The following is a 15,598-nucleotide window of genomic DNA, read 5'->3' on the forward strand; positions in this document are numbered from 1 at the left end:
CAGGATTTGTTTACTCTACGCTGCGGAGTAAAGCTTGTTTTTTTAATGACTTCGAAAATGACTGATTCATGTAAATCGGGTTTCAGCTCTGTTCCAACGTTTGTAAAAGTGTTCAGCGTTTAATGCTAGCAAACAACTGATTGAAAAGCTAATTTAAAGCGATAAAAAATGGTTTCGTAGAAGCAAAATCATCTTTGAACTGTGAACGATGATGATCACCAACCCATGGAATGTTGTCGCCCTTCGTCTTTCCTGCACTCTCCTCCACCCCACTCGGAGTAAGAGTCGAGTAAGGGAGTGGTGACGTAGAGGGAGGAAAAACCCATCCATAAACCAACAAGTGACCACTGACCTTCCGGTGTCTTCCAAAACCGTACTTAGCCCATAACAACTGTGGGCCGCCGCCAAATAATAATGATGTGTGTGTCCTCTTTGATAAAACAAAACAGAAAGCAAAAATAAGTCTTGTAACGAACACTGCAAAAAGAACCCTTTTTGTCCGATTTTGCTATTCCAATAAGACCCTTTACAGTAAAAGAACATTAACACACCATCTTGCGTAATGCGCAAAGGCGACCACAAACACGTATTACGGCGGTGCAATAGAGACTCAAACAATGGAAGAACGATGAAAGTTTCAATAATAAAGCCTTCTTTTGAAAAAAAAACAAAAAAAAAACAATTAATAACATGACGAGAGAGGGAAGAACGTGTCAATATCACATTACAGGGTTTTCAGCGTGTTCTCATAGTTGTGGGACACTTCCTTGACTCTTTCGTATTGGAAGAGAAATTTATAAGTTGGAAATTGGACTCTTCCTATTGGATATGTCCAGCAAGTGTGCTATAGAGTCCAATTCCCAATACACGTAAGGAGTCAATAAAGTGTCCCACAGCTATGAGACCTCCTGGCTTACCCCGCATGATCACAAAGCGACGATTATGGGAAATTAAAACCAGGATAAAAGCTAATTACACAAACAACAACGTTGATGCGGTTTATTAAGTGTAGGTAGTAGAGTTTGTTTCACTTAAAAATATAAAATATAAATTATTCTAAACAGCACAGCAATGATGGATGGGAGCATCTCTGCCTACTACCCTGCCGGTTCTCTGTACCCTGGGGAATGTATTCTTAATTACACGTTGTCTACTGCTTCTTCCTTCTGTTTCTTGTTTTCTTCACAGCATGATGCTCGAATGTTGCCTGTCAGTAGAGTGGTCAGACTGCTCTCTGTTCCCTCTTAAGGTAATTTGTGCCAGGGAACAACACCAACCAAATGCAGTACTCTGGGACTGGGACGATTCTGTGCGTTTTTACCTTCTCTCTGGACGCGAGTGCGGTACTTATCGGACGGTTATCACACATGAAAGTTGTTAGAAGAAGCCAACCATTGTCATGCAAGTAAGTTGGGCCGGGGTTGTGGTTGGTGGCGCCGATTTGTGTGTTCGTTGTCATAGTTACATTACTAGTTACTGGATACCGATGATTTCAACAGCAGCGGAAAGGCAAGTTGTCCACCGTGGGGAGGGTGTGTCGCCCGGGGTAATGGGTGTTGGTCATTAAAATGGCCCATCTACTACGAACGATCGTTCAGAACGAATGGGCGGGGGCCGCGCTTCTCTGTAGAAAGCAGCTTCAAAAGGTACGCGGAGATAATTGACCGGCTTTGCGCGGTGCTGCGTGTTGCACACAGCGCGCAAAAGTCTTAGCAGCGCCCCCCCCGGTTACTACGATTGACTAATGGTGTTGCGGAAGGAGGGATTTAGCATCACGATTTCCTCCTCGCTGTCGTCATCCGTGTCGGTGATCGGATCCTGTTCGTCATCGTAGTATGGCTGCAGCTCTACGAAAGAAAACAGGAAGCATTGGTTGGTCAGAGGGGCTGCTGCGCCTTTGCAACGGCTGCTTAAAACGTGCACTTACTTTTCGTGGACGCACGGAACAGTTCCGTTTCTTCGTCGTCGTCGAACAGCTTGCGGTTCGGTTCGCCCTTCTGCGGCAGCAGCGAGAAGTTGTAGTAGTAGCGCGAGTCGCGCCGGCGCGCCTGAATGTACATGAAGCACATGATGCCGGCAACGATGATGCCGACCGAGACGCACCCAGCCAGTATGACGAATACGAGCCGCGGCAGGCCGAGCACGCGCTCGTCGCGCGTCAGATGGAACACGATGCCGGTCGCACCGCCCAGCGGACCTTGGCGAATGGTTCTGGGGAAGGGAGAGAATATGGTATACGAAGTTACAGTACGGAAGATTCATTTTCTCCTACAATTTTTCCCTTTTAACTTACTTTTCGCCTGCCTCATACCCGTGCGGTTCCGCGTGCACCACAATGTCCTTCGTGCCGGACAGTGACTCAAACTGGAACTTGCCCAACGGTCCCGTGCGCCCGTTGGCCAGCACCTGCTGGCTATGCGCATCGGTTACGTACACTTTCGCATCGGGCAGCGGATGATTGCCATCGTCCAGTACGATTCCTGTAGCGACGAATCAAGGTAGGCAGTGAAACAAATCAATCACCTTCACCACGCTCTCACCACCCCGTAACTCACCACTCACAACAGCATTCACCTCGACGCCACCGTCCTGCGGGAACACTTTCATCGTTTTGCTCGGTTCGAGCACACCAAAGTCGTGGTGCTTTTCCGGCACCGCCACCGCTTGCGGCACCAGCAGCGGTACGGGCGGTGCGACAATGCTTTCCCGCGGCCGGGCTGCCACCTCCATCACGACGTCGCCCAGATCCAGTATCTGATCGTCGGCCAGCGTGATCGGCACGATGCGCGAGGTGTAGTTGTAGCAGCTGATTTCGATCTCCATCGAGCCGGACGGCAGCACGATGCGGAAGTGGGCCAGGTTGGGCGTTACCTTGTAGATCAGATTGTTGCCGCGCACGCGCAGTATCGCTTTGCGCAGCGGTGCACCCTGAGCGTCCTTCACGTACCCGCGAATGCCCGTATCGATCAGGCGCAGGAAGTTGATCATCCGCTCCAGATTCTGGCGCCAGACGCTGGCGATCGCCGGCTCGGATGGCATCTTGCAGCAGCCGAGCTGCATCGTGAACAGCGGCACCTCGTACAGCTTGTGGATGGCGTTCGTGACGCGCTGGGTCGCCTCGACCTGGTGCAGCTGCCCCGCATCGACCGTACACTTGTCCGTGCTGGCGGCCTGCCGGTACTTGTGGCCCTTGATTTTCTCCGCAAAGCGCGAATAGATCGCCACCTTATCGTCCGTGTTGGGGAAGCTAAAAGAGAGAGAGAGAGGGGTGAACAATTGGAGTGTAAAGCGACAATCACATGATAAAGTGTCGTCGTCGCTTTCACTTACAACACATCGTGCCCGCCGGCCGCAAACGTAAGGGCCAGATCGTACTCGTCCTCCTTCAGCATGCGCAGGAACATGTCCTTCTGGTGGTCCGTTTCCGCATTCAGCAGCTTGTCCGCCAGCTCGTCCGTATGCAGCGTCGGATTACACACGGAAGCGTTGGCCCGGAACTGGGCCATTACTTCCTCGAAATCGTTCTTCACCGGCACAAAGTGTAGGACGGCATTTTCGAGCAGCTTAATGAGCAGCGGTTCTTTGATTAAGTAGCCCGCCAGAACGTGCCGGGCCAGGTTCATCACCATCTCGCGCCCGATCGCCGCCGTTTGAAAGAGGGACGATATGATCAGGATGTGCAGCTTTGTCTCCTCCGGTGTTCCGATCTGCCGGGAGAGAGGAATACAGTTACTGAAATGTTTATCTTTTCATCCACTTTTTCGCCCCAGCTACAACTTACACTATCGGTCACCTTCACCGACGGGTACGCCATCGACACCTCATTGCCGCTTAACTCCAGCGAGACCGTTTTGTAGTCCTTGTTCTCGAACTCGGCCATGGTCGATTTCAGCTCGGCGTCCGAATGGTACCGCGTTTTGATCACGTTTTCCAGCGTCCGGTAGTCGTACGCCGACGACCAGTGCTGCGGATCGTCCCGCATCAGCTGAAAATCGACGATCACTGCTCGGTCCGCTTCCGGCGGGATGCGCACCTGCAGCGTCTGCGGTTCGTAGCCCTCCGCCTCGGCCGTAACGTTGTACAGGCCGGGCAGTAGCAGCCGGTAGAAATCACCGTTTGCCGTCGTGTAGGTCACATGCTCGATCTGGTTCACCTGCACGCTGGCCCGCGCAATCGGATGGCCGATCGTGCTGCGCACGTACCCGGTGATGCCGTGCTGCGCCTGCTCCACGTACTGCAGCAAAGCCTCGCGGTTTTGCTTCCAAAACTCGGGCAGCTGCGCGGCGGGAGGGAACTTGTCGCAGCCGACCTCGAGCGTGAGCTCGTACGCACCGCCAACCACGTACGACCAGTCCTGCATGCCGCCCGTCACGCTGTACCAGGCGGCCCCGTTCGTGATGCCGTCGGGGAAGTTTTCCCGCAGAAAACTCGGGCACGGCCGTCCCAGGTGCATCGTAGTGTGTGACTGCAATGGGAACACGAAAATTCAATACACTTGCAAGCAAAACACAGCCGCCACGCGCGCCACACTCACGTTTGCGTACACGTGTGCCAGATACTGGAACAGTTCGTTCTCTTCCGTCGGGTTTTTCACCGTCCGCGGATCGCCGTACCCGCTCGAGTACGCAAAGTCCTTCGGCGAATCGTCGAACGGGTAGTTCGCGACCAGCGCCCCGCCGTGCAGGTTCGCCGACAGTACGAACGGTGTCGCGAGCGACCAGTTCATGACGGCGAGCGTTTCCGGCTCCTGGTGCGCGTTGTACTGGTTGCGCCCGAACTGGTCCGGAAAGTTGCGGTTCAGATCGACGTTGTTCGCGTTCGAGCGGCCGCGCAAGCTCTCCTTGTCGCTGATGTCGGCCAGCTCGTACCCGTCCGGGTTCATGCTGAACAGCAGATGGAGCCGGGTGCGGTTCAGCAGCCGCGTGATGCGCTGCGTGCGATTATAGTTTTCGCACAGATACGTCGCAAACAGGAGCAGCAGCTCCCGGCCGACCACCTCGTTGCCGTGCATGTTGGCAATGTACTTCACCTCCGGCTTGCCGGGCGCGTGCTGTCCCGGCTGCTCGGTCACTTCCATCACCCAGAGGTCGCGCCCCTGCACCGATTTGCCGATCGTGTACAGATGCGTGATGGACGGGTAGTTGCTGGCAAGGTCTTGTATGTAGCTGTAAAGAGAAGAAGGATGCACAACATATTTTAATAGCAAAAAAGAAGGAGAAAAGGGCATACATGTTTGCTTTATTTAGGACTCGCTCACTTACCTAACCATGGAGGTGTAGTTGTGATGCACAAATGCGGGCGTCTTGGCAAACCCGTACTCGTCGAAGGTTTCACGCACTACGCGCACCTGTTCGGCCTTGGACGGAGCTGCAAAGTGGGGGGACACATTAGGAATTAAAATGGTATGTTGTTGGCTGCGTTTAGGCGTGTTTAAAATTAACGTTCCTGTTAGCTGTTTAGTATTTGCTTAAAATATATTATAATATTTACATGAAGCATTAGTTAGTGTTGCAGTTTTTGGTACATGTTGTTGTGTTAGTTTTTGTTGCTGTTGTTGTGTTAGTTTTTGTTGCTGTTGTTGTTGCACCCAGCAATGGATCAGCCTTTCGTTTTAGAAAAGAATCCAAATTGAAGAACCTAAATTGTGAGATATCACTTCGAATCTGCAGTCACAGGACGAATCACAGACAAACAAACACAAACAGACAGTTGCATAAACTTCAATATGAATACATGCTACAGTATATATGCATATATATATAGTACACTAATTCGCGAATTACATTTTCACCGTGATCATTAAAGTTCAAATTGTGCCATTGGTACGTACTTGGTATCTCTTTATTGTTATCTCATTTCTCCTCGCACGGTTCTTCTAATGTTTTTTGTACACCCAACAGTGAAAAATTTCATTGTAAAGTGTGGGAAGAGTTGTCGTAACGGTACAATATTTTGGTTCCATCTATTTGTTATATATTTGTGTCTGTGTGTGTGTGAGGTTGCGTGCAGAGTGTTAAATGGGGCATTTTACAACACGTGTGTTTGTTTTTAAATTTATAATGCCACTAAGAGGAGGAGATTATAGCGAAGTATTCTAAACATTTATACATCTTTGTTTTTGCCTCCCGTCTGGGTCTTACTGTTTCTGGAGGGGGAAGGCGAGCGCCCTATTGGGGGGGAATGTACAGCAATGCAAAGGAGCAGAAGATTCCCTTAACAGTGTTGTAACGACATTAGTTGTTTGAGGGACATTTAATAACATGCACGATCTCCCCATTTGCACACCAGAACAGATAACAGAAACCGTATGTGTGTGTGTGTGTGTGTGTGTGAGTGTGAGAGAGAAGTGGTTGGTTTTGCTATTAAAAGAACACATATCTGGAGAAGTGTTTACTGTGTTTGCAAATACAAAGCAATAGTTAATCAACAATCTGTAAAGAAAAACCGGCTTGGCGATCAGCAGTGAAGTGTGCAAGTAAATTATTTGAGACTTTTCATGAAAATTCAACCAAACATGGGTTTCGCATTAAACATGATGTTTAAAATCATTTTCTCCCCCTAAAATGATAGGATATAGAGGCTAGAGGCAGTGTTAAAAACAGAAGCGGATAAATGAATTTTACTCTGAGAGGCTGTGCTGCTGTGGCATGCGCAACAAAGCAACGATCCTGGTCTTCATGCACAATAGGGAAAAGGGGGGAAACAGTTTTGGCATTGCTTAACCTAGGAAGTTTAGTTACCATTTGCTTTAGTTACCATAACCATAACCCGACATAAATGCTTGCAGAAGCTATAATAATAGTAGGTTCACCCTAATTACCGCAATTAGATTGCTATTTGTGTTGTTAAAGTGTTAGTCGGTTCCGTTCGTTACCCATGTTTCCCATGCACCATCATTACGAACACTTTGGTTAGTATATATTCGAGCAATTAACAGCATGTTCTTGATCGATCGTTCGTTTTTCTCAAGACAAATATGGTTTTTTTTCTTTTTCTCTTTACTCCTTCCTCCGGATTGCTTCCTCGATACAGTTTGTGGCATGTGTTTTAATACTCAAGGAGGAGGGTATGTGGAGGAGGATAGGTATTGTTTGTTAGTTTTTCGCTTCTCTGTGCCAGATGCTTGCCTCTTGCATTAAAGATTCGAGCGATATTCGAACGTAAAAGCATTTGATTTGTTCATACAAAAGATAAAACGATATGAAACATGAGTAATGTGTGTTTGTACACAGTTTCCACTGTAAAATGGATAAATCTCCTGTATCATTTGTTCTCTGGGCTTTTTTAAAATAACAAAAAATAAAAATTATATAAAGATCATGTGCTCGAAGCGAGTGGGGCATACAACAAAAAACGGAACGAAGGTTTGAACTTCCTCCTGCCCGAACGTGCAGTGGTTAAAAAGAGTGGTGTGGTGCCTGCTACAAAACAGTGTGAAAGCCATTCATTGGTAAGTTGAAGGTATCGCAACCTTTCCCAACCCTCCCTTTCTCTCGTTCCGCCGCCCCCTGGCATTACGATTTGAAGCAAGCAGCTGGACACACCGCAGCAGGGCGGAGGGCGACCGTAGCTGAAGATAGAAGCTTTAGATACCTTCTTGCGTGTCGTAGCTCTTCAGGCTGAAGTTCACCTGCAGCGGCTGATCGACCTTAACCTGCACGGTTACCGGCTCGCTCGGATAGTAGCTGCAAATGAAGTTGAAGTTGTTGAGAAATGTTATTGATGACGATGCCGATACACAGGGACAGGGAATGCTCGACGACTTACCCGACCGCCTCTACGCGCACATTGTACTGGCCCGGTGTCAGAAGGCGCCAGTATTCGCCCCGCTCGCTGGTGCGCATGTTACGATCGATTCCGCTCACGATGACGTCCGCATCCTTGATCGGATAGCCGGCACTGTCCGTAACGAGTCCCTATGGCATCGAATAACACCAATCAATTGAATAAAGTCTCACCCACCCACCCTTTCCCCCCATACCTTCACTCCGACGTGCACCAGCTTCATGTACTCGAGCAGACTGCGCTTGTTTTTGTTCCACTCTCTGGGCAGCTCGCGGGCGAACGGAAACTTGCAGCAGCTCAGCTCCAGCGTCACCTCGAAGCAGTTGCTGTACACGTAGTTGAAATCCTGCATGCCCCCGCTCAGCTCGTACCAGTACGCACCGTTGGTGATGCCGCTCGGGAACGTTTCGTTGCAGTCTCGGCCCTGCCGCATCACCGGATGATTTTCGGCGTACGTGAGGGCTGCATAGCGGAAGAACTTATTGTCCGGCGTGCGGCTCTCTTCGCAGCAGTCATGATGATGGCTAGAAGTAGAAACAAATGATAAATAATTTGTTCGCCACCTGGCCACCCGAGATAGCGCAACATGCGAGCTTTGCCGAGGACGCGAGTGTTATGTGTATGTGTGCGAGTGTATGTGTGTGCCGATGCGAGCCTTACATCGAATTGTCGTACGGGTAGCTGGCAACGACCGCACCACCGTGCAGGTTGGCCGACAGCACGAACGGATTGTTCAGAATCCAGTTCATCACGGCCACCGTTTCCGGCTGGCGGTTCCTCATGCGCTGATGGCGCGTACGCTCATCGTCGAACCGGTCCGGGAAATCGCGATTCAAATCCACATTCGCCGCATTGTAGCGGCCCACGTAGTCTGGCGGCGATTCACAGACACCTTCCTGGAAAAGCGAGAAAAAAGAAAAACAGATCAAAAGTATTAATAAAGGGACAAACAAAAATCCAACAGCTTATTTTCTATTCGCTTTGTAATGCCCACTGGAGTAGCTATTTGCGTCACAGCGTGATTTTCAAACTGTTTATGCGCCCCCTGCCTGTCAAGCTGTGACATTTTAGACTAATATGCAAAAGAAAAGCGTAACAGTGCCCCATTCGCTTCAAAGCCCACGCACGCTATCCCATCCTACGGGTTATCGGTTAATTCACAGCGGAAAAGTGCTGTTACGTACGTACGGCCATTCACAAACAAAGTGCGGAAAAGCTCGTCGAAAACAGTACACGCTCAGGAGGGGGAGGCAAAATCATCCCACGGATTCATCCGTACAATCCCTTCCCACGTAAAGTGTCATCATATGCTTGTGATTCGCCACCTCACGGGATATGCGGCAGTAGAAAGAAAATTGAAATAAAATTATTAAAATAAATATTTAAAGAATAACACAACAAACAACGGACAAACCATCAGTAACCTGTTTGCTTCCCATTAATGCATCATCCAGCCAGCAAACTGCTTCGCTCGGGGATTTCCGTCGCAATATGGTACCAGTTTGCACTCGTCCAACGGAGCGCTGGAAAATATTCATTTGAAGTGGTGCAAAAGCAAAAAAAAGCATTCTGCTTATCGCAGCACTAAATCGTGTGTGGCTAGTCAAATGAATCAATGTTGAATTTAAACCCCACCCATGCATCCAACGCCGGTAAAACATACCGGTAAAACAGATACAGATTTGTGCAACCGTGTGTTATCGGTTCAGTTTATCAAACCCACGTCCAGTGTGTCCGCCGTAGCTGTATAGTAGAGGTAAAGTGTCAATGCTCGTCACACTGGGCCACGTTTTATAGCTGCGTACAATAAATCATAGTCAGCCATGCCGGGCGTCAGCGAGGGATTTTCCAGATTACATTTTACACACAGAACGTGCGAATTAATCGATCGTTTCCTGCCATCCGTGTAATGTAGTGTTTTGACGTTTATGTGTTGCACTAAATGTGTACTTTCTGTATAGGTGTAGTAGGAAGCTGACCGGGGTGGTTTCTTTGCAGCAGACGGGTTTGAACCGCATGAAGGTTTTTCTTCCGAAGCAAAGCAATGACCTCGATCATGTACACGTCACACACCATACCACCGTACACTTGCTTTGTTGAGATGTTACAGAAGGTGCTAATTAAATGTTCCGTTTGCTCCCGTTTCAGTGGTGATGCTCATCCCGACGGCAGTGCGGACGCTGGTACGGACGAAGAGAACGACAATCACGCCACTGCTGGTAGAGTCACCCGAGCAAGTAAGCAGCAGTAAGCAATAATTGAATCAGACAACCGATGTTGTGGCCCCGTGTGTACGCTTTTCCGGATAATTTGATGTGGGATACGTCTTGAGACACACAATCTTCAAGGAGAGTTTAGCTGTGCTCTATGAAAGAAGGGAACTTAAAATACGCAAAAAAGGACGGTTTAGAAAATGGTAAAGGAAGACCAACGCCGTGCGTCATAGCTCGATAAGACGGCGAAGTGTCCTCTTTTTGTTAACTCTTCCCCCATCCCGGCATCGCAAGGGTGCGTTTTACCATTGTATTGGAAGCTTTACAAAGCACAGTGCGCTGCGCTCCGCAGTGCGTCCCACACGGCACTACGACACCTTCAGGCGCGCGTCATAGAGTGAATAATAATAATAATAACAATCATACAGTGGGATGTAGTCACTGAGGGTGGTGGATGCGTTGCAGCCGGAAAGATGCATAAGTGGTCGTGGCACTGTGCTTGATGTCGTTGCAATGGCAATGGCATTGATGACCTTAAGCTGATACTTAAAGCCTGTGTGCGTGTGCGAGCATTTTACATTTGATTTGTAATTTATGGGATGTGAAACGCTAAAGCGGGTGCAAATTGTTGATTTTCCATTGGTGAAAATTATTACAAATTAATGATAAAGGGAATATGGAACAATCAAAGCCCACTCACACGCTTGGCTGTTGATTAATTTGAACATTTACAATTAGTTCGATGAAAGTTTCGCCTCTAATTGGCATCGAAACGGCAAATGGAACTGCTTTATCGCTCGACAGCATTCTATAATCAAATACATAGCTCAACCGTAAACTTTCCACCTAATTGTATTCAAACACATAAAATATGCGTAATCGCTTGTTCCGTGCCTGGGACAGTGCGGTGTGCCTGGGGAGGGTTGGATGAACTAAACTGTTACCAGCGACCAACGATTAGAATATGGATGATGCTAAACTGTGTCACATGCTCTAACGCCAGTTCTCGTCATCTTACGCTTCAATGCACAGTCTCGTTCGCTTCCCTAGAGTGGGCTAGAGTGGGCGCATTTTCACGGATGCATGTGAAGTGAAAACTGCGCTTTTCACATCCACTCGGTCGTAGCGAGGGGAAATGAAGAAGAACAAAAAAAAAACAATTCATAGAACAGAGCTTGTTTCTATAGAACTTTTCATCCCCCCGAACGATACAGATGTCAGTGTGAGGCAGTGTGATTGGTGCTGCACTACTCCTCTTTGTGGGTAGAATTTTCCGCATTCCAGCGATTCATTTACCACAGTTTAAATATTTTCCTTTTCCCTTACCCCTCTGCCTGAGAGTGAGAGTGAAAGTTTTGACCCAGAACCCCGTACGGTGCGAAGCCGCTCGACCGGAGCGAAAATCTCTGCCCCTGACAGGCAGATTCCGGAAGCGGATCAACCGCTCGATCAAAGACAGCACCAAACGGCATGTTTCAGCGCGTATCCGTGCAGCGTGCCGCGATCAAGCGAAGGTAAGAAATGAAGGGTTGAGCGCGATGTTTGGCAGTGAGTGACGTGATATAATAGAAACCGAGCGCTGAGCAGTTATCCCCCTCTCCTAATGACCGGTTTATGTGTAGCACCACGTTGCTTTGCTGTTTGGCGGTACTACTGGTGACGAATCGAGTCCACGAGGTCCATTTTGCTGGATGCTGGTGAAAGGCATACGGGTGTGGGATGGTGGTGGGGGGAACACTGTGGCAAGGCGCGATCTAACTAGATGAGGTGTGGCTGTAAAAACTGCGTTGCACGAAAGGAGTCAACAGTGCCTGTCTTTGATATTTTTGAACATTTATAATGGCACACAAGAGGTGACCTAACGTCTGGGAACTGTTACTACGGATTTAAATATCCTCATTTCCTCATTGTTTCATCACAGACTAAATTGCCCTTTTCTGAGTGGGGCGATATTTGCATGCTCGAAGCGATTTCACCATTGCTAAAAGAACTTAAAAGTTGGGATTAGCTGCAAGAAACAAATTACAAACTCTCCAATACTACATCGGAACGTGATGGTTGTGTGTGCGTTCTCCCTTTACAATACCTAACAGCGCCTACGCTGTTTCCATCTGTTAGGAATTTTCGTGCGGAGTCCCTATCTCCCCCTGGCAACGCGTCCCACCAACATTTCCTTGGTTGATGGATTTGAATATGTGCCACCTTGTGTTGCGCTGCTCCGTTTGACGTCACAAACCTTCCCAGCTGGCGCTAATGCCTGTATGCGTGTGTCTTTCACCTTTCCTTCCCCCAAACCCCACTCCCACTCCACCACAATCTAGTGCAATATGTTGCGCCAAAAGAATCGCTGTGGCTTACCTTCGAACGTTCGTAGCCGTCCGGGTTCATCGTCGGCATCAGGTAGATGGCCGTTTCGTTGACCAGCGCACTCACTTCCGGATCCCGGCCATAGTTGGACAGCAGATACTGCGCCAGGTAGAGGAGCAGCTCGCGGCCCACCGTCTCGTCGCCGTGCATGTTGCCCACGTACTTGAACATGGGCATCAGCAATGGCCGCGGTCGGTTGACGTTCGGCCGTATCTCCAGCACGGACAGCGGGACGCCTTCGCGCGACTGACCGATCGTGTGCACCTTGGCCAGCTCCGGGTAGTCCTTCTGCAGGTGCGCCAACAGGTCGAGCAGCTCGTTGTTGCTCCGGTAATGGGGCTGCTGGAGGAAGCTTTCATCCAGATCGTGGGAACCATCGGTGGCGCGATTCACATTCTGCACCGTGTAGCCGTACGCCGAAAGGCAGCAACAGTTGACGGCAACCACGGCCGCCACCAGCAGGGATAATTTCACCTTGCCCATGGCGTTTCTGTTGGTGCCACTTGCTGTGCGAGCAATTGGCCCCGGCCCTCCCCCCTTAGAAAAGCAAGCAGCTGGTTTTCTACCAAATGCAACACTGGGGTATAGGGGTTTGGGGTATATTTTCCTCCCCCACTATTGGTCTAGCAAAACTGGAGGAATCCGGATACACACGCACACACGCACACACACACAGACACCAATTGGCTTCACTGGAAGTTTTCACCCGCAGCGAGGAAAAACGGCGTTTTCCCCGTCTTCACGGCAGCACAACGCACGCACACAACTGGGATGGTGCGAGGAAACGTATGACACAGGCCCTAAACTCTATTGCCGATTAGCGATGACCTATCGTAGTGGGGTGCTGTTGTTGAAAATTTTGTACGCGGTGGCAGCCCCAAACCAGTACGACTGGTGTGTGTGAGCAAAAAAAAAACACACAATTTTCGCTGACAATCAGCTGTCATTGTTCATTCGATTTTGACCGTAGTTTGCCCTTCCACAGTGAATTGTGGCCGATTCGGTGGCCCATAGTGTGCGCTAATTGCGTCGTTTGTTTGGACTGTAGTGGTGCGCCTGTGGTCCATAGTGCAAGTTCGCTTTTAATGTATAGCGTATTGCATACCTTTAGGAGTATTATTTGAAATTGCTTTAAAAGCGCCCGTTAAGCAAACAATAATTACACCGAGTTTTAACGTTATTCCAACGTGCTACTCTTTTCGATCGCAATTACTAAAAGAAAACGACATGTGTTTTCGGTTCCCACGATAAAAAAACAAGTAAAGAGCAGCTTTTGCCATCCGGTGGCGCGCAAAACGTTTAAATGTTATGGCGTAGCGCACATATGTGTTTATCAATCAATCGATAAGATAGCGCTTTCCGCTAGTGTGTGATGGCAATGCTGCGAACGTTGTAATGAGCTGAGAAAGCTGCCTGCTTGACTGTCGTGGTGTAAGCCACGCCGACCCCACCACCATTCTGACCGTGGTGGTGGTGTGTGACTCGTTGCATTTTATCAGTTGTAATGTACACTGAGCCACGACGACGACGACGACAACGACGTGGTTGTAAGTAAGGCTGGCTTTGCGATTTTCGGGCAGAAAACAACTGCGCCTTGCAAGATGGATAGCTATTTGGGTTTAGCACAGAGCAAGGTGAAGCCGCGTAGCTTGGTGGACGGATTTTCAAACCGAACGGCCACAATCAAAAAGAGGTAAGCGGGTATGAAGGGTGCATATGGTGGCACGGATGCTTTACTGTGCAATGACTCGGCGTGACTCATCCGGTGTGCGTTTCTGCTACCCTCTTTTTCAGACCACCACGCCCCACAGGATACCCAACGACGACTTCCAGGGTAAGAGCTCTTCGCTCGTTTCGAGCAGGTTAAAATCGCCCCACAGCTGCGCCAATACACTTCAGCCTACGCGCTCTCTTTACAGCCCATATCGACCTCCTCGATTGTGATAGACAGTGCCGCCCAGTTTCGTTATCTACAGGAAGAGCATCTAGCGCTGCTGGAGCGGTACAAAAAGCTGGAAGAGAGCTACACCGCGCTGCAGGGCGAGTACGCGAAGGTAAAGTCCGACAACGAGCGGCTGCAGGGCGCGTACGAGGAGCTGCAGGAAAGCTACAACAGCGTCACGGCGAAAAATTTCAACGCCGGCAAGCTGCTGGTCTACTTGAAGCTGAAGCGGCGCACCGATAAGGAAACACTGGAGAAGCGCAACATAATCAAGAGTAAGCAAGACTTTGGCGGCATCCGGAATGCGTGTGTGGGTGTGTGGTGCTAGTGTGTGTGGGCTTTATGTACTGAGTGCTTGTTTTAACCATTTTGCGTGTCCCAACATGCGCAGATGAAGCTTGCTTCAACACCTACCTGCAGGATGTCGTTATGCTCGATCAGCATCCGCGCATACCGCGGGTCGTGCACGAGTGCATCGCGGTGCTGGAAGCGAACGACAAGTTCATGAGAAGCCCCGGCCTGTACCGGGTGTCGGGCGATCACAACGCGATCCAGAACCTGCGGTACGACATCAACGCGAACAACTACAAGCGGCTGCGCAAGCAAAAGTCGCCGCACGAGGTGTGCGGCATACTGAAGCTGTTCCTGCGCGAGCTGAAGGATCCGCTGATATCGCTCGAAACGTGCGCCAAGTATCTGCCGGATGTGATACAGATGAGTGAGTGTAGTGTGGGTGGGTGGGACAAATCTAGTGACCACGTGCGTTGAGTAAAACATTTGAATTTTTCCATTTTGTCACCCCCAGAAACCAATACGCGATTAAAAATTAAACAGTTGATCGGCAGTCTAGATGAGGTCCGGCAAAACACGCTCAAAGTGCTCATGAAACATCTACGAAGGTAAGCATCGACTATTGGAAAGGGGTCGCGATTACAAGTATGTCCGTTTTGTAAATCCACAGTGTGGCGGCCATTGAGGAAAACGAGGTGGACAGTTTCAGCCTGGGCCTGCTGTTCAGCTCACTCATTTTCAACGAAACGCTGGCCGACGTGTGTCCGGTAAAGTTTCAAAAGCTGACTGCCGTACCGCGCGAATGCATCATCGCAATGATGGAGGATTACGATGCTATCTTTGAATAAATGACACTTTAATTTGAAAAATCGAAAATAGGTTTCCACATTATCGTTCTCCGATTGGCCGGTGTTATTCCATTTTTTTTGTCCAAACTATGGGTCCATAAAATGAAGTAGATAAGTATTGTGACGACATTAATAATGAAAATGAATTGCAC

At 49.2% G+C, this 15,598-nt stretch overlaps 2 protein-coding genes across 2 annotated transcripts; one reads left to right on the forward strand and one right to left on the reverse strand.

The window, feature by feature from the left end:
- Window positions 1-972: 972 nt before the first annotated feature.
- On the reverse strand, window positions 973-13,300 carry LOC1273549 (carboxypeptidase D). The gene is made up of 13 exons (XM_312538.6): window positions 12,357-13,300; window positions 8,446-8,681; window positions 7,982-8,309; window positions 7,768-7,916; window positions 7,594-7,685; window positions 5,262-5,367; window positions 4,535-5,165; window positions 3,782-4,465; window positions 3,331-3,707; window positions 2,556-3,247; window positions 2,294-2,480; window positions 1,928-2,211; window positions 973-1,847 (listed from the first exon to the last, which is right to left on the reverse strand). The coding sequence occupies exons 1-13, from the start codon at window positions 12,846-12,848 to the stop codon at window positions 1,732-1,734; spliced, it is 4,374 nt and encodes a 1,457-aa protein (XP_312538.6). The 5' UTR covers window positions 12,849-13,300; the 3' UTR covers window positions 973-1,731.
- A 109-nt stretch (window positions 13,301-13,409) lies between these two features.
- On the forward strand, window positions 13,410-15,474 carry LOC1273548 (WW domain-containing protein tag-325). The gene is made up of 6 exons (XM_312537.6): window positions 13,410-14,058; window positions 14,160-14,199; window positions 14,285-14,582; window positions 14,699-15,025; window positions 15,113-15,206; window positions 15,269-15,474. The coding sequence occupies exons 1-6, from the start codon at window positions 13,967-13,969 to the stop codon at window positions 15,444-15,446; spliced, it is 1,029 nt and encodes a 342-aa protein (XP_312537.5). The 5' UTR covers window positions 13,410-13,966; the 3' UTR covers window positions 15,447-15,474.
- Window positions 15,475-15,598: the final 124 nt, after the last annotated feature.

Source organism: Anopheles gambiae, chromosome 2 (assembly GCF_943734735.2).
Source record: "Anopheles gambiae chromosome 2, idAnoGambNW_F1_1, whole genome shotgun sequence".
NCBI classification, from domain to species: Eukaryota; Metazoa; Arthropoda; class Insecta; order Diptera; family Culicidae; genus Anopheles; species Anopheles gambiae.

Bases quoted from the DNA above. Each gene is read 5' to 3' on its own strand.
- LOC1273549 (XM_312538.6), bottom strand. From the start codon at position 12,848: ATGGGCAAGGTGAAATTATCCCTGCTGGTGGCGGCCGTGGTTGCCGTC. The intron at 3,248-3,330 runs GTAAGTGAAAGC...TCTCTCTTTTAG, and splicing joins GCCGGCGGGCACGATGTGTT to CTTCCCCAACACGGACGATA. The intron at 1,848-1,927 runs GTAAGTGCACGT...TTTCTTTCGTAG, and splicing joins GTTCCGTGCGTCCACGAAAA to AGCTGCAGCCATACTACGAT.
- LOC1273548 (XM_312537.6), top strand. From the start codon at position 13,967: ATGGATAGCTATTTGGGTTTAGCACAGAGCAAGGTGAAGCCGCGTAGC. The intron at 14,200-14,284 runs GTAAGAGCTCTT...CTCTCTTTACAG, and splicing joins ACCCAACGACGACTTCCAGG to CCCATATCGACCTCCTCGAT. The intron at 15,026-15,112 runs GTGAGTGTAGTG...TGTCACCCCCAG, and splicing joins GCCGGATGTGATACAGATGA to AAACCAATACGCGATTAAAA.